This window comes from Alligator mississippiensis, chromosome 4, assembly GCF_030867095.1.
Source record: "Alligator mississippiensis isolate rAllMis1 chromosome 4, rAllMis1, whole genome shotgun sequence".
Taxonomy (NCBI): Eukaryota; Metazoa; Chordata; order Crocodylia; family Alligatoridae; genus Alligator; species Alligator mississippiensis.
Window position 1 is genome coordinate 244,661,055 of NC_081827.1, and position 22,213 is coordinate 244,683,267.

Genomic DNA, 22,213 nt, shown 5'->3' on the forward strand with positions numbered 1-22,213 from the left:
TACCCAGAAGCTCCTGACAGCAGGTCCAGATTCAGGCTCAAAGGGTTGGTTTTTAACATATCAGGATGTGGAAAAAGTGAAAAGGGGTGAAATGGAGAGGTTTATCCAATTTCCTTAGAACACGGGTGCCTTAATGGAGCAAGGCAGAAGCTAAATCCTTTTCCTCTCGCTTCCACAATTTATCATCCTTAACATCAAGGATCAAAACCCTTTAGTGGGGCTTGGCTTTGCGTCTACAACTCTGATTCAATACAGCACTGAGGCAAGGTCTACACTGTAAACTGACTTTTTTCTTGGCAGCACCCTTAAGCATGCTGCACTTTGAAGCTATGCACACAGTAGCCAGGTCTGCATAGTACTGCGGGTGGGTTAATTTAGGGGTGAGCTAATTCATCCCATCCTTCAGTAGTACTAAAGCAGTGGTTTTCAACCTTTTTTTAATTTGTGGACCCCTAAAAATTTTGGAAGGGGGGTGTGGACCCCTTTGGAAATTTCAAATGGAGGTGTGGACCCTTTGAAGTGTAAGTGTGGGTATTCAGCTGTTTCTAATTGATCATAGTCTTCTTTCATGGAGCCCTTAGACATAGTCTGCAGAGCCTCATGGGTCTGCAGACCACAGGTTGAAAACTGCTGTGCTAGACCACTGCACTGAGTGTTTATTCTGCTTCTAGTTTGAGAGGCAGCCTTCATGGAGCAACACAGCATGTCTGGAGGCACCAGTAGGCACGATAGGTTGTGCAGACGTGGCCTTAAATGCATACTTAGATTTAGACCTCTTCCTACTGAGCAGCGCTCTTGAACATGTACTTAACTGTGTGCACATCCCTAAGTCACATTAGGACTTAAACATGCGCTCCATTGCTTTGCTAAATCAGACCCTTCCTCAAGAATAACACAGACGAATTGCATTTGGAAGGAACTGCCTTCTTGTGCAGAATTGCAGAACCAAATATGTGTAAAGCAAAGAAGTAAAACAATATTCTCCACCGCCCGACAAAGTATTTGTGCAGGTTTACAAGGGCCTTTGGAACATGGACAGGCTACATTATCATCTGATTTGCATTACTGGTGGGAAAAAGAAGGTAGCTACATTGGATTGTGCCTTTAAGGAAAACATAACTTATTACCTTGGGACTTAGGTAGAAAGGTTATTCATTTACAATTCATTCATGTTTCCAGGCCCAGCTCAGGTGTACCAGAGCTCAGTTGTGAGCTTGACAGTCACAAATACAAGGTCTACAGCTGCAAAAGCACTTTCTGCTTAACATCACTGGCAGCCTAACTGAACCACTGACAAAAAGATCCAACTCTGGGTGATCCTGAAGAAAGCACTGTTTTGCCCGTTTGCATTCGTAAAAACAGGGATAAATCTCTTGATGGATACAAGAACTGCAACAATGGTGAGCTTGAATACCTGCTTATTAATGTTACATTTCTGTTGAATGAGTGCTTCTACACTGAGGCTTCTGAGTGACTGGAAGTGTAGCTGGAGATCACAGAGGGAAGAATTAGGGTGACATACCAATATCAGTTTTCATAGTGGGATGTAAATCCTCAGATCATTCAATAAATAGGACAACAGATCGTACACACAAGCCAACAATATACAGGATTATAATGGAATATAATGAGCCACAAAAGTGCTATCAATGTGCTCTACCATATGTTCAAGAGGAATGGATTCCAGCATCGTTCTCTTTGGACATGAGTCTCAAAACTGGAGTGTTAGTTGCCCCAGCATGTCATCTCATTACATTTACTGCTGCCTGTGCACCCGTGGTCCTTCCAACAGCATTTTACTGGAGCTCAGGTGGGATTTACGGAAGATAACACGCTTCCTGGTGACTGACAATCTGCCTCACTTTGGCACAGTACTAATAAGAAAAAAATAAAAAGCTGTGGGCTGTATTCTTTTTAGAGCCAATTCAAACTCAAAGTCTTGGCAGAAGCTGTGCTTCAAAGACACCAATGCTTGGAAGCAAACAATGTACCACAACAGTGATGAGGAATGCCTTCATAGGCTAGCCTGTACTATTTCAGCAAGTGGATCCACAGCTGTAGTTGCAGCTAAAAGCCCCACAGGAATGGTGATTTCTTTTTGTCTTTTATTTGACTTTTATCCTAAATTGCCCTGGGGAAAATGACTTCTGTGTATGTTCAGAGGTAAAGCCTACCTTATCACTGTCCACTGTGTTTTGTGAGGTCCTGGATGCAATGGAAATGGTGTCGGGCTGACTGCTACCATCTCCTTGGCTGTCCACATCTTCTATTCCATCTCTGCAGGGAGACAATGGGAAAACAACCCGGTTTACACTAGCCCCGAGGAGCATAAAACGTTGTAGCTGGACCTGAGAAGTGCCGACTCAGCACATTAGAGCAAGATTGGTGCAAAGATTACCCCACTGATAGAGTTTGTGTTACTACCCGCCGTGTAATTTAAAATGACATCGCTTCTGCCATAGGGTTAGGATTAGCACATAATCACTAGGTTGCTGGAAGCAGAGTGGCCATTGCTTGAATATTTACAGCAGCCAAGGCCCATGTTCCTAGGAATAGCTCCATAATGAAGGTGCAAGGCAGATATTTCACTCAACTTAGATTTCTCACTTAACCAAAACAAGTCATCCAAATTATAGCATTGCTGTTTGTTACCCTGCAGGGTAACGGCCTTTCTGCAGCCTCACGGTAACCCACATTTTCAGGGATTTAAAAATAAGCCATGAAGATGATAGGATTCTCTTTCCAATGATAAATAAAGAAAATATGATCAGTCTCGCTGGCAGGGAGCATCTCTTTCTTGCCTGAAATTCCTTTTCTTTTGCATTTCTGGTTTCTCTGCCGCTCTCAGTTTTGAAGAATGTCTTTGTTGAAACAAGTATTCAAGAAACAATCCTTCTTCTGAAAGCTTTGCTACATTTGGCACGACTTGGGGCTGCAAAAGAGAACTCCTAAGTCCTTGCATAATCTCACAAAAGTCTGTGACAAGAAAAATGATCCAAGCCCCTAGGAGCTAATCTGGGGTTCACTTTCCAGTGCTGCCACCGAGTTCCTGGAGGACCTTGAGCAAATCACGTTGCCTTTGGGTGCACGGTTCCACATCTCTAATAGGGGGATAATAGCACTAGCCAAGGTCATAGGAAGTTATGACGGTAAGTACACTAATATTTACGAGATGCTCGAATCCCACTGTGATAGGGGCCATGTAAAAACAAAAACATACTGCTTCTGTATGTCTCATAGGGTCTACTTTTGAGGATCTTAACTGTGGGAGGGAGCCTTTATTAGCACAACACTGGAAATGATTTAATTCATGTAATTTATCTAATCAAGTATTCAAAATTGTCTGGAAAGTCTTGTTATTTCTCAGTGTCTAAACCAGCTCATCCTTGATAGCAATATGAATATTCTCAAGTCCATCCACATACTTATGCTTTTCACTGACAAGCAGCACAAGAAACTGTGTATTCTTTTCCTTTGTTCAAATACTTGATTGTGACAATCTGCTTCGGGCAACATCAGCACGAGAAATATCCTTTGATTTAATTGAGAATTCATATTCTGTTCTAGCAGTTAATTCATTAGCAAATAGTTTGGGACTGGGGAGATGGTACATATTTTTACATAAAAGTTGCCTGACTAGCTCCCACACAAAAAGTTTTCATGAATTTCCAGAATTTCACCGACAGAAAAATAGCCAAATTTGTGGAAAGTGGGTTTAACTGCAGTATAAATTCTAAGTGAAATCAGTGCAGGGGTGGGCAAAATGCAGCCCACAGGTCGGCTGCGGCCCTCCAGGCTGTTCTATCCACCCCACAGGGCCCCTAAAAAAATTTAGAAAATTAATATTTATCTGCCTCTGGCTGCCTGTCATGCAGTCCTCGATGGCTTGCCAAACTCAATAAGTGCCCCTCCGCCCAAAATAATTGCCTGCCCCATATCCAGGGAAAAATGAAGGGTGTTTATACACATACGGGCAGGCTGCTCCAATGCACTGTAATTACAGCACTTCAGAGCTGCTAATTAGCACGCTCCAGCCAGCCTTTGTGTCTCATGTATCAGTGCCCCCACACTTCAAAATGGAGGCAGGGATGCTTGAACTAAAGCTCGTTCAATAAGCTCTAGTTTAAGTGCCCCCGGTGTGTTTTGGAAAGAGCTCAACTAACAGTCTTTATTTTTTTCATCTGTACAGATCAAGCTGTTTACAGATCCTCTATTCAAATGACTAATGGGAGCACACCTGCTCTGGTGAAGTAAGTAATCCCAACAGAAATTGGACACACAACGCATCAGAGAAGGCGGGCTGGCAAGATGGAGGTTACCTTTTACTGTTGTTTCTCTGCTTTGCTGGTGTCTTGGGGAGCTGGATTGGTTCCTTCAAAGCTCCTTTCAAATGGATAATCCTTTCCTGAATGACTTCCCGGATATTTTTGATCCATTCCTGTTTTGTTTCAATACTGGATGCCTAAAGTCCCAAAAGCAAAAGAAGACACACTTTATTATATATTTGGCATGTTTTCCCCCCATGGCGAAGAACCTTAATTTGGTACTGCAAATGTATGATTAATTGTTTTAGTGTTGGTTCTCCACTTCCATCGTCTTGAGACACCCAGTAAACTCCACAGAACGGGAGGTGTATTTTTGTCAGACCTACTGTTTGGCAAGTAAGAGCAAAAGCAGTTAAGCTTTGGATATGTATATTTAATACTAAAAATACAACATGTTGCGTGGAGGGGAAATGAGTTATCAGTGTAGAGTTAGGGTTTCTCAAAGGTAAGTATTTGTTTAAACATTAATCAACATAGATGACTATCCTGTGTGTAGGTTTGGTGAAAAGCACAACTGCTAACAAATCCAGTGGTAATGAACTGAGCACAATCGCAGCGCTCATGGCGATTCAACGTGAAGTCAGAAGACTTGCAGCCTCTCAATGCCATGATTGCAGTGAGCAGAGGACTGCAGTAAGACCAGGCAGCCACAGAACTTGACCCCCTTGATCCATGTTATAGTACAGGTTTCCCTCGATTTACACGGTACATGCGTTCCCGGAGAATGGCGCATAAATCAAATTCACATATAGCAAACCCACTTTACAGTGTAATAAATAGGGATAGGTTCCCATGGCGGTGAGAGAGAGAGAGGGAGGGAGCGAGGCTGGGACTAGGGAAGGGGCGGGGGGAGGGGTGCCGCTCCTGGGGCTGCACAAGGCAGCAAAGCAGAGGGAGCAGAGCAGCACTCACCCCAGCCCCAGCTGCAGCGGCCCTGGGAGCGGCCGACTCCAGCTGCCTGCAGCCTCTGGGCTGCAATGTGCCCTGGTGCAGGCAGCTGGTATCAGCTGCTCCCGGGGCCACTCCAGCATGGGTTGGGGTGAGTGGGGACCGGCAGAGCCCAAGGTTTCCTCTAAGGTGCGCACGTGTGCAGCCACGCACAAGTAAAATTGTGGCTGCGCACAGCCTTTTCAAGGCCGTGCACCAGGAGAGGCTGGGGTGGGAGCCTGGCGTGGGCTCCGCTGGCTCTGGGGAAGTGCTCTGCTCCCCCGCATCAGGGCCGGGGAGTGGAGCACTTCCCCGGAGCTGGAAGAGCCCCTGCCAGCCCTCTGTCCCAGCCTCCATCCCTGTCTTGCCTCACCTTGGGAAGGAGCCGCTGCCTGCCCCGAGTGAGGCTCCGCCGGTTTTGGGACACTGCTCCCTCCCCTGCATTGCCTTGGGGAGTGAGGAGGCACATGGCATCAGGGCTGGGGAGCAAAGCAGTGTCCTGGAGCTGGTGGAGCCTCACTGGGGCAGGCAGCGGCTCCTCTCCGAGGTGAGGCAAGGCAAGGATGGAGGCTGGCGCGAGCTCCGCCAGCTCCAGAGAACTGCTCCACTCCCTGGCCCTGATGTGGGGGAGCGGAGCACTTCCCCAGAGCCGGGGAGCCTGTGCCATGCTCTGGCTCCAGCCCCCAGCCCCTGGCTTCGGCCCCTGGCCCCAGCCCCTGGCCCCCAGCTCCAGTTTCCAGCCCCTGGCTCCCAGCTCCAGGCCCTGGCTCCCGGCTCCAGCCTCTGGCCCCCGGATCCTGGCCCCAGCCACTGGCCCCTGGCTCCAGCCCTTGGCCCCTGGCCTCAGCCCCTGGCTCCTGGCTCCCAGCTCCAGCCTCCGGCCCCTGGCCCCAGCCTCTGGCCCCCAGCATCCAGCCCCAGTCCCCAGCTCCAGCCTCCGGTCCCCAGCCCTCAGCCCCCTTCGGTAAGTGTCCCACACTGGACTGAGGCAGCGCGCTCACAGACCGCTGCTCCTTAGAGGGAACATTGGCAGAGCCCCAGGGGTTTTGGGGTGTGGTGCAGCCAAGCTGCTACAGGCAGCTGGTGTTGGCTGCTCCTGGGACCAGGATGAGTGCCATGCCCTGTGCCAGCCAGGGCTCTGCTTCTCTGCACTCACCCCAGCCCAGGCTGGAGCGGCCCCAGGAGCAGCTGACACCAGCTGCCTGCACCAGGGCACAGTGCAGCCTAGGATCAGAGGTAAGTGTGGACATGCGGAGTCCTGGGCAGAGCAGGGCACAGCACTCACCCCAGAGCCCAGGTATGGTGGGGGGAGCATGGTGCAGCCAAGCAGCTGCAGGCAGCTGGTGCCGGCCACTCCTGGGGCGAGTGGGGCCACGGCCCTTTCCCCTCCCCCACAGACTTAGCTGCTTGGGCAGGGGGGGATGTCAATGCCAATCGCATAGGAGTGGATTTACCTCACATATAACAAATTATGGGTCTAAATATGATCATTGCATAAGAGCGAATTCACATATGAAGAACCCCCATAAATTGAGGGAAACATGTATTAGAGAGAAATCTGCCCCAGCATGTAGACAAGAGTCTTTTGATTGCACTGAGAGCCATCAGGATGTGTCCAAGGGAAGAACCTGACCTCCCACTAGCATTCTGAAGTCCCAGAAGTTAATGCTTTGCAGGCAAATAAACCAAACCCAAAAGACTTACCTTCAACACTGTTTTATTGTCTGAAGATGGTGTCCGCCCAGACCACAAGGCAAATTTACAGGGATCTCCTTCAACATGCTCTGTCACTCCCAGTTCTGAGGTCTAGGAGAGAAGAAGTGATTGGAGAAACGACTTCGTGACTGAAGCATTTTGGTTTCAAAAACTTTTACACTGAGAACTTGTCTCTTTTGGTATGTTGCACCCTGATGAAATCAATGCAAACCCAGCAATGGCTACCAGGCAGAGGTGTCCGATTGGCTCAGATGACCCCCACCCACACAATCGTTTTTAACCTTTCCAGAAACACTCCAAGTCCAACTGGGCTTTGTGAGTCCTGATGAGATATCCAAGGTGCTGATCCAGGTGCGGATGCATCCCAAACCTGATGTAGAAACAAGCAAGCCACCCACTACCACCTCTACCGACAAACAGTGCGAGTCTAGAATATTTTCAAGGCTGGCAGACCTACCAGTAATTTGTTCTTGTAAACATATTTTGTGTGTCCTGATGAATCTTTGATCTCCTTGCTAAAAACCAACGAGATTTCAAAGAGGAACAAGTGCCTCTCCCGGCCTTTCCGAATGAGAGACTTGGGGTCCCACACCTGGAAGGAATCCTGCAGAATCAGCTCTCCCTGAACATCCAGGTTCTCATCAAATCCTAAAGGAAACACACAAAATGGGTTAGCCAGGATTTGTTCCTGGATCTATGTTTTCTATGATCAACAAAGCAAAACTAGAGTGTTAGGGAAATCTTGAACTAATGGGTGACTCCTTGCTATGCAACTCATTCTTGAAGGGACATTATGGAGAGGAAGTATCATACCCAATATGCCCCTTGCTTTATTCTTTACCACCAGGGATTTCATTATTTCAGTGGTGCATTGTATATCATGTGTACCAGGCAAAAATGTACCACTGTGCCTGTGGATGTGGTAATGCAAGTGAGACAAATATAAACGTGTGCAAAATGTCAATGATTCCCCAACTGCAGGTTGGGCAGCAATGCAGGGCAGGGATAGCCAACCTGTGGCAAGCATGCCACAAGTGGCACTGGCAACCTCTGTGTGGGGCAAATGGCAAACTGGGGAGGAGACATGCAGCGCAGTGGCAGACAGGGCAGGGAGCAAAAAGCAGAGCAGCAGATCAAGCAGGGAGCACAAAGCAGAGCGGACAGGGGAAGAGAATAAGAGTGGCACTTTGGGAGGGTGCCAGGCTAACCTGGTGAAAAGTTGGGCCCCCACTGACCCAGGGAATCCTGTGTGTGCCATCCCCGTCTTGCAATTCACACTGGAAAGACTTTAGTGGTGAACACTGTCCTATGTAGCAGTGCAGGACATTATATCTTGCCATAGCCTCTTTAACCAACAATGGACAAATATGGTCTTTTCTGATATGACAGCAGTGTAAACCAGGAGTAATTCCACTGAATAAATGGGGGTAAATTATTATAAATTGGGTGGGATATCAGAATCAAGCTGAGGTTTAGTTTAGAAAAAAAAACACCTTTCCATACGCTTGTCACAGCCTTAGACCAACTATCCATAGTTCTCGACTCACTCCCAGCTGTCTAGAGCTCTCCTAGGAACCAATTCTCTTACTGTATTTTCTTGCATGCCACATGTCCCCAGATAAGACGCGCACCTTGTTCTTTGGAAAGTCAAATGTAGAAAAAAAGATTTTTCTAGCATCAGGGTATAGGGCTGGCTTTTTCATAGAAAGGCTGGGCTGCAAAACAGCTGCCAGCTTGTCTCACAGCCAGCAAGATGAGCCAAGCTATGAAAGGCTTGACACTGGACTCCACCCTCCTTGCTGGCTTGCTGAGAGAGGAGCTGGAAGCCACTTTCCAACACAGCATCTTCATGCTTCTTTTCCAGTGAAGGAAATCACCTTCCCTGCTGAAGATACACACCCCAATTTTGGAGAGCTGACTTTTGGGGACAAGGTGCATATGGTTTTGCAAGCAAACACAATATTTGGGCAATTTTGTTTTTGCTAGGCACCAGAATGAGAGTATGGACAGAAGCAATATTGACATGGGTGTAGTGGGAATTGCACTGGTATAAAAGAGTAGCAGACAGACCAGGCAAATCTTTAAACTAAGATAACTTTGCCTTACCTGGTAAGGTATTATCCTTGAAAGAATCAGGACAAAACACTATTGGTATAGGTTATACTGGCTGGTTTAGATTCTGTCTGGCTAGGTAGGCAAACAGGCTCCAATTTGCCCCCCTCTACTTAGTGGCAAGGCACCATCATAGCCATGTACTATGTAATAGCTACTGGGATAACTTCATGTCTGTTTGTTCCTACCCCTGGTGTAATCTAGTTCAGTACACAAATGGATATAAATTACACCAGAGCATGGGTTCATTAGTCCAGGCCCTGATAAAATTCAAGCCTTAAAGCTTCTCAGAAAAGTTTGGCTTAGATTTTACTGTCAAAACAGGGAGCTTTCAAGGTGTTTTCACTTTTCCAAACCAGTGTGCCAACTGGTTATTTTCAACCACCCAGGCATGACACTTTTTAGCTCAAAGTGGCACAGTCCTTATATCTTTTGCTTCAATACTCTACTTCTTTGCCAGTTCTGCCTAGATCTAGAAGGGAAATGATTTTGCCATTCTGGGACAATTTTTAAACTATTAAAAAATAGTCCTGTCCAGAATCAGAGAGAAAACTGAAAATCTTGCAAACGTTCATGAACCAAAAATAAAAAAAAATCATTTGGGGCCAATTAAAATGTTTCATTTTTGTAATTTTGAAACTGTTTTCATGTTGGCCTTTCTTTTGCCATGTATTCTTTAATATAAATATCCTTTTTGTAAAAAAAAAAAAAAAAAAATAAAAAAAAAAAATTGCTTTGACTCAAGCCCCTTTCCCCAAACCTTTCATTCGGCAAGCGCTAAAACAGGACATTTAAACAATTGTAAAACTCATCCACAATATCTTTTAGGAAAACACTTTTGCTTTCAGTGAGTGGGAATTTGTGGCCAAGGTCTGGAACGGGCTCCCGAGGGAGGGGTGCTCTCCCCTCCCCTGGGGGTCTTCAAGAGGAGGTTAGATGAGTATCTAGCTGGGGTCATCTAGACCCAGCACTCTTTCCTGCTTATGCAGGGGGTCGGACTTGATGATCTATTGAGGTCCCTTCCGACCCTAACATCTATGAATCTATGAATCTATGAAAAGCTTCACTGAAATATCTGGATCAGCTCTTGCCCTGACAAGCCTTTCAGAGAAATCTCCCAAGGAGCTGGGATGCAGCAGAGACCCGAAGGACCAGCCGTCAAAAACCTGTCGCTGCAAACTCTGAACCAGGACCTCTGCCCAAGACATTCGGGACTCATTCATGTGCAGCTTCCCCCCTCAGAACTGCCGAAGTCTGCTACCTTCCAGCATGCTGACATGCATGGCATCATTGGCTTTCTTAGGGACGCTAAGCATTACTTCTAGGCCATCTTTGAGTTCCCCTTTGCCTTCTTCACAGCATGTTAACAGCTCCTGAGGAAAAAAACAAACCAGAATATATACAAATAAGCTCCGTGCAGGAGGTTGTACATTCTCACTTCTTAGATTCAGGTTGCATTTCCACACCTAAAGCCTGGTCTCCTTGCAGAGTTTTAACATCTTCCACTAAAGAAGGGATTTCAAATTAATGTCCTTAGAATGACTATGAACCGTTATGTGGGCATTCAGAAATTGATATAAAACTGGTGGAAACTCACTGGAAACATTAAAAGTAAAAGAAAATTTACTTCTCTGAAATCAAATGAGCATGCACACAGAGGTTTAGCTAAACTGGTTTAATTAAGGCTGTGTTCACACTACAAGCTTTAGCCAGCAGAATAGGCCAAGCAGGAGAATGAAGAGATGTGATCTATGTGGCTACCTCAACAGAAGACCCCAATGGACAGTCATACCAGCAACACTGCTATACTTGCTATAGTTTCTCTGTGACTCGTATCATTTCTTTTGCTTGTGGGAAGTGGCTTTATTATACCGGTGCAAAGCCCAGGCTTCCCAGCACACCTGTGTCCACTATGCCACAGCTCTGCAGGGATAATCTACCAGTATTTTCACACCTGCACATACTCCGCGGTTGTCTATGCAACCTGAGGATCAGATGAGGGAGCATGGCAGTGAAGCTCACCATGGCTGCTCCATGCACACTACACCCAGAAAAGGCCATTTCAGTGCAGCATGTGTTGCAAACCGGGAACTCTGCTCTGTTAGAAGTGGCTCAGGGTTGGATACAGAGGGAGTGGAGGGCATATACACCCACTTTTGATCTGGACCATGCTGCAGGACCCTCTGGGGACTTTTATAAAATCCCCAAACCACATAAGAATTCCCTCTCATCCCCTTTCTCTTCTCCCCTGCCTGCTGCTGATGCTTTCTTCACTGTCCTGGGGGCAGGGGAAGCTTCAAAGCTGCTACTGCCAGCTCCATCCAGGCTGCACGGGGGCTAGGCTCAGCACCACCAGTGTGCCTTTGAGCGGAGGGGATTCTTACTTGCTTTGGGGACTCTGAAAAAGTCCACAGGGGGTCCTTTGGCATGGTCTGCGGCAACTAGTGGGGAAGGAGGCTGGGAGCAGATATGCAGCCATCCTTGCAGCACAGGTGGCTACTCCCACACACTCTTTGCCAAATCCTGGATCTGTCCCTGGAATGGCTACACTGCATCATCAATTTGAAGGATAACGCATGTGGAGTGTGCATGGCAAATTATGCTGCAACACTTCCAAATGTAGTTCTCAGGCAGTGCCAGATCGGCCTAAATTCATTCATGGCCATAAGGCTGCAGTTGTTTGCTTACTACCAGAGAGGGTCTTCCAGCTGTTTTTTGTCTGAAGGTAGGGTGGCTTGGCACCTTACCGACTATCTGAATTAGAGTTATACATAGCACAATCTCTTGTGAGTTGAAGCTCACTTCAGATAACAAGTTAGGTGCGCAAGTCAGTGTTTTTGCAAAAGATTTGCCCAACCTAAGCTCATTTCACAAGTAATGGAAACTTTCCATTGTGTTTCCACATTCACATCCCAAAAGCCTTTTATTGCTATGTGAGCATATTCCCCTGAGACAGCTGCCAGCTTTTTCCAAAAAAATTGAGGCTGATGCACAGCTTCCAAAAGGAGGCAGATGCTAGAAGGGGTCTCTGCCCAGAGCCAGGATAAGAGGCAGATGTTTGGTATTTCTTAAAACATCTGAACTTTCCATTTTCCACCAAAATGTTGCAAAAAGCAAAGCAAGCATAAAAGAAAACAATTTTCTTTCCCTTGGCTCTCCGCCCTTCATTCCCTTTTCTCTTTAAAGTGCTCACTTCCCAGGTGCTCGACATTCATTCATAGTAGACTCAACCTCTCTCTCTTTTCCAACTCAACACATCTATTCTCCCGTGCTTTGCAGATTACAATTTGACTACTTCACAGGGTTTTCCATCCCCTGCATTCTATTTTTCACTTCATGTCTTCACTGTCTCTGCAAGATATTTATCTTTTCCAAAGTCAGCTTTCCTCCCTCAATTTCTTTTTATGTTAGTGTTTTTTTTCTCTGTCATTTCTCCATCCCAGTTACTCTCTACCATCAAATCCCTCCTGATTTCTGCACCCAACCTCAGCTTGATCCAATGGCTAAGGTCAACTGGAGTTTTCCCATCAACTTCAATGAGGGTTCAGAATCAGGTGAATAGCCCCCTTCTCCTGCCACTTCTCCCTTGTGTCCCTTGGTCATCTGAACATGGAGACCACCTTCAGCTGCAGACTGGTGAAGGGGAGAAGCGGCCCAGCTGCAGCTGCTCGGATCTGCCTCCTACACAAGTTGCTGCATTTCTCTGTGACCCCACGTGGACTATTTGGCTTCTCAGAATAGGTCATTGCCTCACCTTCAGTAAAAGCTGGTATTTGGTGATCCTCTGGACAGGCTTGATTAAATAGGAGGAGATGGAGTTGGCTAGACCATGCCTTTGCTGAATTTCCTACAGAAGACAACAAGATACAATTAAACACGTCCACACAGAAAAAAAGCAACCCTGATCCCTGATTTTGGAACTAATTAGAACCAATTTTAATGCAAGGTCCTTAATTTAGCTTTTTTCTTAGGCTCATGCACAAATAACATGGTTTGGCAAAGGGCAGCAATAAACCGCAGAGTTCTCCTCTCATCGTTTAGGTAGGCAGAACTGGGCAACCCCTCCAGCAAGGACTCTGTTGTGTAAATGATATAGTTTTGCCTTCAATGTATATTAACTGTCACATGAACTGTTTTTCCTTAGCTGGGAGGGTTGAAATCAGATCCATAACTTTAAATCGTGGGTTAATTTAATGATCGGGGGTGGATTATAGTTGCACTTCTTTGCACTACTGGAAGCTTTTAGTTACTGCAATTTTTTAAAAAGTTTTTGGATTCCAAAAGAGGCAGACAGGTGCCCCGTGGGATTTTCAAAAATCCCACTGGGTTGCCAGGGTGCCTACCACACTGAGCGCTAGAGACTGGTGTTTTTTTAAAATATCACTCGTGCCCATCTGCATTTTGGGAACCTAGAAACCTTTAAATATTTGGCTTTAAGTTTCCTGCAGGATGCAGGAAGGAGCTGTTTTAACTTGTCCCGGCCAGTCAGTCCCAAGGAACATTTAACCAAAGGAGGAAAGTGATAGCAAGTGATTTTTGACCTCTCCTCTCCCCATCCCGACCCAGCCTTCCCAAAGCACATGTCCTCTACTCTGGCACGATACGGAGATAGGTATAGGAACTGGCTATGCTGGCTCTTTGCTTCTAGGGGCTCCCCACTTCCAGGAGACTCTCTGGCCAGCTTCCAGTCATAGAAAATTGAGATGGATTGGTAAGGATCTTGAGAGGTCATCTACTCTGCTATGGCCCCAAGGCAGGATCAGCTAGATTTAAACCCTTCCTCACAGGTGTGTTAGTGACTTCCAGTGATGGAGATTACAGACGCTTGCTAAGCAATCTGTTCCAGTGCTTGATTATCCTTACTGCTGGCTTTGTCCTCATGTTCAGTCTAAATAGCTCGTTCCTGCAATTTAAGTCTATTGCTGTAAGGTGGCTACATAACTGTGTGGATCATCATGCTCAACAAGTTGTCATCGATGGCTCAATTCTAGTTATGGGGGCAGTATCAAGTGGCCTTCCCCAAGGACTGTCCTGGGTTTAGTGTTGTTCAAGATCTTCATTAATGATCTGGATGATGCGACTGAATGCACACTTAGCACATTTGTGGACAACAGCAAGTCGGGTAGAGTTGCAGATACTCTGAAGAATAAGGCCAGGGTCTAAAATAACTGGATCGACTAGAGAAATGGTTTGCAATCAACCAGATGCAATTCAACAAAGACAAGGGCAAAGTCCCTCACTTTGGATGGAATAAGTGCAGGCACAGATACAGATTGAGGAATGACTGGCTAGGCTTCAGTACTGCAGAGACCCTGGGGGTTACCACTGACCATGAGTTGAATGGGTGAGATCCTGCACCCTTGTCTAGGCCCCTGATGCAAATTAAATAGATTAGAGAGTCCCTAAAAAACCTCAGTCCCCACTAAGAGAAGACAGACACAGTGGCAGACAGTAAGAAAGATGTCTCCGGAGCCCCCTTCACAAGATGTGCATAAAACGCATGCTGGAGATGGAGCTGGGAGCCGCTGAGTGCATCAGGAATGCAGTCACAAACGAGCATCGCTGCAGCCCACATGGCAAGCTCGGGGGGTTGCACTAACTTGGAGAGACCCTCAGCCCTCTCTAACAGTACATCTAAGCTGTAGGCTACAGTACAGCGCAGATGCACCTGATCTAGATTTAAGTGACTGAGCCGCGGAAGTCTAGAACTGGCTAATTAACCCTGCTTCTGGGTTTAAAACTAGCTCAGATCTCTGTCCACTATGCTGTAGTCTACAGAGGTAGTAAAGGTGCTCACTTTAGGGGACCAAAATCTATGGCACAATCCCTGAGTCCCCACAGGCCCCTGTAATCAGAAATGGCCTACCTCTTCCTTCCAGTGCTGGTTAGTGACAGGCCTTAGTGTGGTGCCACAGGCAGATAAATTAGTTTTGTTGTGAGACAGACTTAACTAGTTCACAGCCGCATCCTGAACCAGAGGCAGGACAGTCACATTCCCGGGGGCATTCCTGCAGTGCCCGGCAGGGTCCTGATGCAACGAAGACCTTCCTAAGCTCAGGACAGAAGTCTTGTCTCAGGGATTCTTCGGGGGATGTCAGGACACTGCCCTGAAATTTGGGATTCTTGTGGAAAACTTGGGATGGTTGGTTGCTTTAACTGGACTCATGAATGGCGCATGCCCCCAGAGGCTGTGGGGGCATGGTGACCACCCGCAGGCGGTGGCAGTGGCATAGCAGTGGCAAGCAGGGAGCTCCTGCAGATGGCCATGGTGGTGTCAGTGGTGATCAGCAGGGATCGGTGACCGCCTGCAGATGCTGCTGATGGTGTCGGCAGTGAGAGGGGGCTGGCAAACAGCGACTTCCTGCAGGCGCCACCAGCAGTGTCAGCGGCGGCCAATTGCAGGGGGTGCACTCCCTATCTCAGGGGGTGCACCTTATGTTAAAGCAGCGGCCAGAGAGCAGCCCAGGGACAGGAGGAAGCACAGTGACAGAAAACCATTTTTATCTCCACTTCCCCTGGGCTGGACAGTCTACTATACCTCTAAAAGGTCCAAAACACAATGTCACCCCATGTCACGAATGCACTGAAACAAATGCAGATAGATGGCGCGGCAGATGTGAACAGGCAAACATTGCTGTGATGATAGAAAAGCTGCTGGGTGCACAAATGGGGAGGTGAGGCATCCAAGCCTTTAGCCAGTATGCAACGGCCATCAGGAGCGAGGCCAGGGCCTTAGCAGCTACTAAACCACCATTGACAGCAGGACAGGAGCATGGAATTGCATCTTGAACTGGACTCCTGCTGTGCAGTGCTGCGCGTGGGGCATCATGGATTCCAGATCCATCAGCAGAGTGAGATTTTCCAATCGCCAAATATTTGTGAGGCATCTGTATTCTTCAAAGCATTTTCTAAAATGCCCAGCACTGCTATTTCTTGAAGAATTAACGAAGGGGAGACACGGACCCTGCTTGCTCACCTCCCTCCTGAGGAACAACATCTCACATCGACTTCACTGGAGGAATTTTTCCTGAATGCTCCGTCCGTGCGGAAACACGATTCCCTGTAACACTGCCAAAGTTAGTGAGCTTTATCGTGTTGTGCAAGGCGAATGCTGGTCATGCAAGTCTAAGGTGCCTTGGGGGCTGCTCTCAACTAATAGGCTGATATTTTTCTATGATTTTGAGAAGAAAAATTGCAAGAGGGAAGAATGTAGGCAGCTACGTGAGTTAGATCCTCCCTGATTCATATGTTTTCTGTCTTCTGTGGAGCACTCAGCCCGACCATGTGCCAGCCAATGTTATACCTGCCCTGCTTCAATACTCTCAGAAGGGAAACGTGCTGACAGTAGCTTAAACATGAAAGCATCGCTCAGATCTACCATTTAAATTACTTCAAGGATACAAGCTATGAAGTGGATGCAAGAGCAAATCAGGGCTGTTGGCTATGAACCAGAGTCTCAGTTGGTGGAAACTGGTGTAACTCCACTGACTTCTATGCTGTGCAGATCTCTACAAGTTGAATATCCGAGACAATTCGTATTAACAGCCAGAAACAGCTATGCTATGAATTGCATTTTATTTGGAGTTGCATCATACAAATCTGTCAAGTCAAATCAGTGCTTTTTAAAGCCACTGGATGAAGACACCACACACAGTTTTAGTACTGTGGAATGGATTACTGTAATAAATACAAGAGAAAGGAGTTTAAGACACCAGGTATAAGGGAGGAAAGAGTAGGATGAATCAAACAAGCTGTGAGGGCTATGGATTCCCTTCTAATTTTAAAAGAATAAGGTGCTGGTTTCAGTGTCCACATCATATTCCAGGTGGGGTGACTATATTCTCTCCCTCTAGTCGTCGTGTAGTTTCAGAGTCGAGATGCCATTCTCTCCTGCTTTGTGATCTAAATAGCCAAGTCAATATGGGGCATTTATATATGTGCTCCGGGAGGCTAGCAAGTTGGGTGGATCAGGATCTGATGAAGTTCAATGTCAAGAAATGTGAAGTGCTCCACCTTGGGACGAGCAACCTCCAAAACACCTACAGGCTTGGCGGCACCAAACTGACCAGCACCACAAATAAAAGGGACCTGGGGGTAATAATAATAAACCACGGTATGAATATGAGCCGGCAGCATGATGCTGTAGCCAGTAGGGCAAATAATACTCTGGCATGCATCAATCAGTGCATTTCCAGCAAAGCCAAGGAGGCAATTCTTCCAGTCTACTCAGCACTGGTGAGACTGCAGCTGGAGGACTGCGTCCAGTTCTGGGCATTGCACTTTCACAAGGATGTGGACAAGCTTGAGAGAGGCCAGAGAAGAGCCACGCGTATGATCAGAGTCTTAAAAGGCAAGCCATACGAGGAAAGGCTGAGGGACCTGGGACTCTTCAGCCTGAGGAAACGAAAGCTGAGAGGGGACTTGGTAGCAGCTTACTGCTACACTAGGGGAATATATCAAGGGCTCGGTGAGCAACTGTTCACCAGGGCACCCGCAGGGAAAACCAGGAGTAACAGCCGAAAACTCCTGGAAGATCGATTCAGGCTCAACATTAGGAAAAACTTATTCACAGTCATGGTGTCCACACTGTGGAATAAGCTCCCTCCAGAGGTGGTGCAATCGCCTACCCTGGAAATCTTCAAGAGGAGACTGGACAGTCACCTCGCTGGGGTCCCGTGACCCCCAGTTATCTTTTCTGCTTGGTGCAGGGGGCTGAACCTGATGATTTTCTGAGGTCCCTTCTGGCCTTTCAATTTATGGGGGGGGGAGGAGCACTTTAATTAGAGTAGCCCCAAGAGCCGATCTAATTAAACTGCCTAGAGTGTCACACGTATCAGTGTCCCCACACTGAAAAATGATGGCAGGGGTGCTTTAAGTAAAGCTCATTCAGTGAGCTTTAGTTAAAGTGCCACCACCGCCATTTTTCAGCGCGGCGGTGCTGATACACGTGACACTGGAGTCTGCTGGAGTGCAGTAATTACCATGCTCCAGCAGAGTTCATTAATTGAGTCTGCTCCAACGCACTGTGATTGCAGTGCATCGAAGCAGCCTCACTGCTCATGTAAAGGTGATCTGTTTACTCAGACCCATGCAAGGATCCAGTTCCAGGAAGGATCCCTAGAATGACAAGGCTTCCAGTGACTTCAATGGATATTCAGTTATACTCTTTTAACAGGTGCTGCTTTTGTACAAGGGATGATCTGAAGTAGAAGGAGAAATTCCTGTGGCAGTCAACTTTGTGCAGCAGTTTAAGGTGCCTCTCAGGTGCGATGCAAGCGGAAGGCTGTTATGAACATGTTATTTTTTCAGCAAGATATTCTGCACTTGACCAAACTTTGTTAGGTGGACCGAGAGTGCCAAAATAGCTTCTTCATGTTGCCATATATAGATAGCTTTGTTCTCTACCCTCCCACATGCACAAGGCAATACTACTGAAATAAAATGCTTTAAACTGCTTTTCGCTGGTGCAAATGTCTGCACAAAGTGCAGGGTGAGGGAGACCTTTCTCCTTCAACTTCTCTTTCGGAAAATCACGTTCCCCCTTTTGCACTCTGAGTTGTTTTTCAGAGCAGCAAAATCTTTATCTCATTAGAATAACTAACATCTCCCCTTGCAAAACATGAATATGCTGAAACTTTAACATTTGCTATTAAGAAATAGCTAAAGATTTCCAGCCAACATACACAGCTGGAATGGAAAAGCTTAGCAGAGCAAATACTTTTTAATCTGTGTGAACTCAGTAATAAACATGTAAACCTTTTGAAATAGCCCATGTCCCAAAGAAGCCACTGATAAACGATTAAATAGACTGAAGTGCCACCTACTGGTAAAACTATTTAACCAGCAAAGGGTTTTGGTTGTAGCCGAGTTGGTCTAAGGCAAGGTCCTTTGGGTAGATGTGATATCTTTTATTAGATCAACTAAATAGCTGGAAGAAATTCTTTGCAAGCTTTCACGTATTTGTGCCCAAAACCTTGCAAAGAACTTTTTTCCAACTACATAGTTGGTCTAATAAAAGATATCACATCTACCCAAAGAATCTTGTCTGCCTTTAATCAGCAAAAGTAGTTTTAGAAAGAGGATCTGTCTAGTCCACAAAGAGCATTATGTGCTCCAGAACAAACTATAGTAAAAATATGAACATGTTTTGATTTTTTTCTGGTTAACTTAAAGGCTTTAAATATTGAGTTTAACTGAAGCAATTTAATCAGTGGCCTATAGCAAGTACACATAGACATATTCATGTAATAATCATGCTATCAGCTGTATCTCAGTAGGAACCGTCCTGGGTGAGTTCATCTGTAACTGGAGGTGTTCAGTGTTTGGGAAAGGAGAAGTACTTACAATGTTAAGAAGGAAAACCACCTTGATTTCTAAAGGACTAAATAGTGTTGATGTGGATATGAGAACGATCAGGCTCAAAAGGTTCAATGCATCTTAAATACAGTGTACAACAATTCAGGAAGTTTTGAGTTTCCTCCATCTGCAACACTGGGGTTAGGTCCTACGAGCATTTATCACTAGGTTTAGGAGTTGCTACAGTAAGTAGATGCCAGAGGCATCAGGAGAAGAGGACAGTGTTGCAGGATGGGATAATTGCCTTCAATAGTCAATAAAAACAGGCCCTGTTACTGGATTTGAAGCATCAATAGGAGGCATCAATATGAGATCAGCCTCTTCTGTACTATTTTGTTGCTCGAAACAGAATTAAAGAAGATATAAGAACCACAAAGACCTTAACTGTTGGTTTGACAGCACAGGACCTATGGTTTGAAGGTTCTCATAAGGATCATTAGTCCCAGCGATCACTCAGTGATTTGCCCTGCGTGATGAACACCATAACACTATGCACATACCCGTTTTCCTTCCTTCAGTAGGACACATTAGCAACGGAATGAAAGAAATTGAAAGGACTACGATTTACAAACTCTCTTTTCCAGAAGCAGCAGTGTGGATGCTGAAAATGCAAGGGCTACTTACATCAAAGAAAGTCCCGGCATGTTCCAGGATGAGCTGGCTAGAATCAGGCTTGTTTTTGCAGTAGGTGACATACATCTGAAATTTATCTGCCTGTGGAAACAAACATCAGGGGAAAAGCAAGATAAGCTACCGCTCTGCTTCTACAGTCTCCCATTAAAGCTCAGAAGAATAAATATAAGCAATAAACCTGTCCCTCTAACAGCAACAAGAGAATTGAGATTATAAAGAACAATTAAAGGCAATATACTGCTCCTATCGAAACAGCTTGTGTGCGCCAAATGTTGCAAGGGGATAGTTTTCTTTTACTACTCTACAAGTGGCATGAGGTGGGAGGCCAACACTTAAACTAGTTGTAAATTCATTTCTATGAGATGCATTAAAGTTTCACAGTGAACATCCACAAATTCAGAATTGTAAAGCAAAATCCAGGAGTCAATAGTGAAGAACATTTTACTGGAGTCAGGATGCCTCTAAACGTTCTTCTAGCGAAATTACCTAGGCAGAGCCTGAGTTCAAGTCACTGTGAAAATACTCAGCTGGTTCAAACTGCTGCAGCTTCGCTGACTTCAAGCTGGCTGACATTTCGGAGGCGTGCTCAAATGTTTGCCTTCCCTCATTTGCTCCAAAATCGAATGGTGGTTGTACTGAGTCTTTTGCATTTTGTTTGCCAATTAATTTTTTAAAGGGTAAATTAAAGGCATTTGTGCAATGCTATTCCATCTTACTGAACTTCATCTATGGGGCTTCAGAACTGGAAGAGCCGGGGGGCTGCCTTGCAGAGAGTGGAAGGCTAAGTCTTGCAATCCAGTTCTTTATCTGGGTGCTCAGCTGGTGCTTAAGTGCATAAAAGTCTATTCTTGGCTCCCAAGTGCTAAATTTGGCTACTTTTGCAAGTGTTGAAACAACAGTGAAGACTAAGAACAAAGCTTACATATGTTTTTCACTTTATCTAGGCCGCTTCTATAAACATACTCTCTCTCATATATGCTAAGAAAAAGAATGATCGGCAATGGTTAAAAATGGATAACATTTCCAGAAATAAGTTCAAGTTTATATCACTCATCTTAAAAAAAAAATTTATTTTACAATTTTTTCCATGGGATTTTTTTTTTCCAATTACAATCCTGCTTAAAATCATTAGTAAATCATTTGGGTTTTTGGTAAATGGCAATGTTCCCTGGCCTCAGTTAAAATTTCTACTAATACTATTAAGAAAAGTCAAATCTCAGAGAAATGTTAACAAAATGTCAGAGATGCTGACTTCTTGGCAAATATTTGGGGGGGGGGGAATTCATTTTCAAAATTCAGAATTTATCAAAAGTCAGCCGAGTGTTATTATAACCACAGGATCTCTTGTGTATGCACATACCCTTGCAAACAACATGGACACTGGATATGTAGCATCCAGATCAGACCACTCCTACACATCAAAGTACAAGATTTAGAAGAGCTGGTACTTGACAGTGGAATTAGAAAGAGAATTCAACTGATTAGGAATGTGACTGGTAGCGTTGAAGGAAAAGGTTTATACCAAGTGAAATTAAGCCCCTTTCAGACAGCTTGCATCAAACGCACACCAGTTAAATTCTTCGAATGTGACTGAAGTGGAGCCAACGAGAGAGAGATGGGCAGGTCATTTCTACCCCTTCGTTCCAGAGGCCGAGCGAGGTGGGAGCATTGAGGTGTAAGGGGCCACCTACTCATTTACTTGTCCAGGCCACACTATAGCCCCATGTGTCCTATAGTCAGCCCTCAGAAAGCTCATTTCCTGTACAGGTCAGACGAGATCATTTTAATAAATGATGAAATGGGAAGCCTCATTACCCAGGTGACGAAGCAATGGCCCACGTCTTCAGGCAGTTGTTCATATTTCTCTAGTTCTTTCAGGAAAATGCTGAAAACGTGAGAGAGAAACAGCTCTAGTTAGTAACTCTGCATGGCTGAACACCTCTGGCAAGTGGAGTGACCCAGGCAAAGATTACTGTTAACAGCATCTTAATTATAAAGCTAATTAAACATGCCTCATGTCTTGGAATTGAAAATGTGTGTTACTGTAAGGGATGCATTGCTATTTGAGTCCAACAGCTCCTTCGGAAATGCCTGCTGTGTGGCTCAGCAAGAGGCAAGAAGATTCAGAGATTGTTAGGGGCTGG

At 45.7% G+C, this 22,213-nt stretch overlaps 1 protein-coding gene and 1 long non-coding RNA gene across 7 annotated transcripts in view; one reads left to right on the forward strand and one right to left on the reverse strand.

Annotated features, from left to right (window-relative positions):
* Nucleotides 1-22,213, reverse strand: part of KALRN (kalirin RhoGEF kinase) — a 759,663-nt gene that overhangs the window by 195,279 nt on the left and 542,171 nt on the right. For all 6 annotated transcript variants that reach the window (XM_059727473.1, XM_059727469.1, XM_059727471.1 and 3 more), the window contains exons 26-33: nt 21,885-21,954; nt 20,061-20,150; nt 12,835-12,927; nt 10,342-10,453; nt 7,426-7,616; nt 6,957-7,058; nt 4,320-4,462; nt 2,175-2,277 (exon numbers count right to left, since the gene is read on the reverse strand). In XM_059727473.1, coding sequence (XP_059583456.1) covers nt 2,175-2,277; nt 4,320-4,462; nt 6,957-7,058; nt 7,426-7,616; nt 10,342-10,453; nt 12,835-12,927; nt 20,061-20,150; nt 21,885-21,954 — 904 coding nt within the window. The remainder of the gene's footprint in view (nt 1-2,174; nt 2,278-4,319; nt 4,463-6,956; nt 7,059-7,425; nt 7,617-10,341; nt 10,454-12,834; nt 12,928-20,060; nt 20,151-21,884; nt 21,955-22,213) is intronic.
* LOC109281388 (uncharacterized) lies at nt 1,090-4,629 on the forward strand. The gene is made up of 2 exons (XR_002088014.2): nt 1,090-1,400; nt 4,190-4,629. It is a non-coding gene; the product is annotated as an uncharacterized LOC109281388 (long non-coding RNA).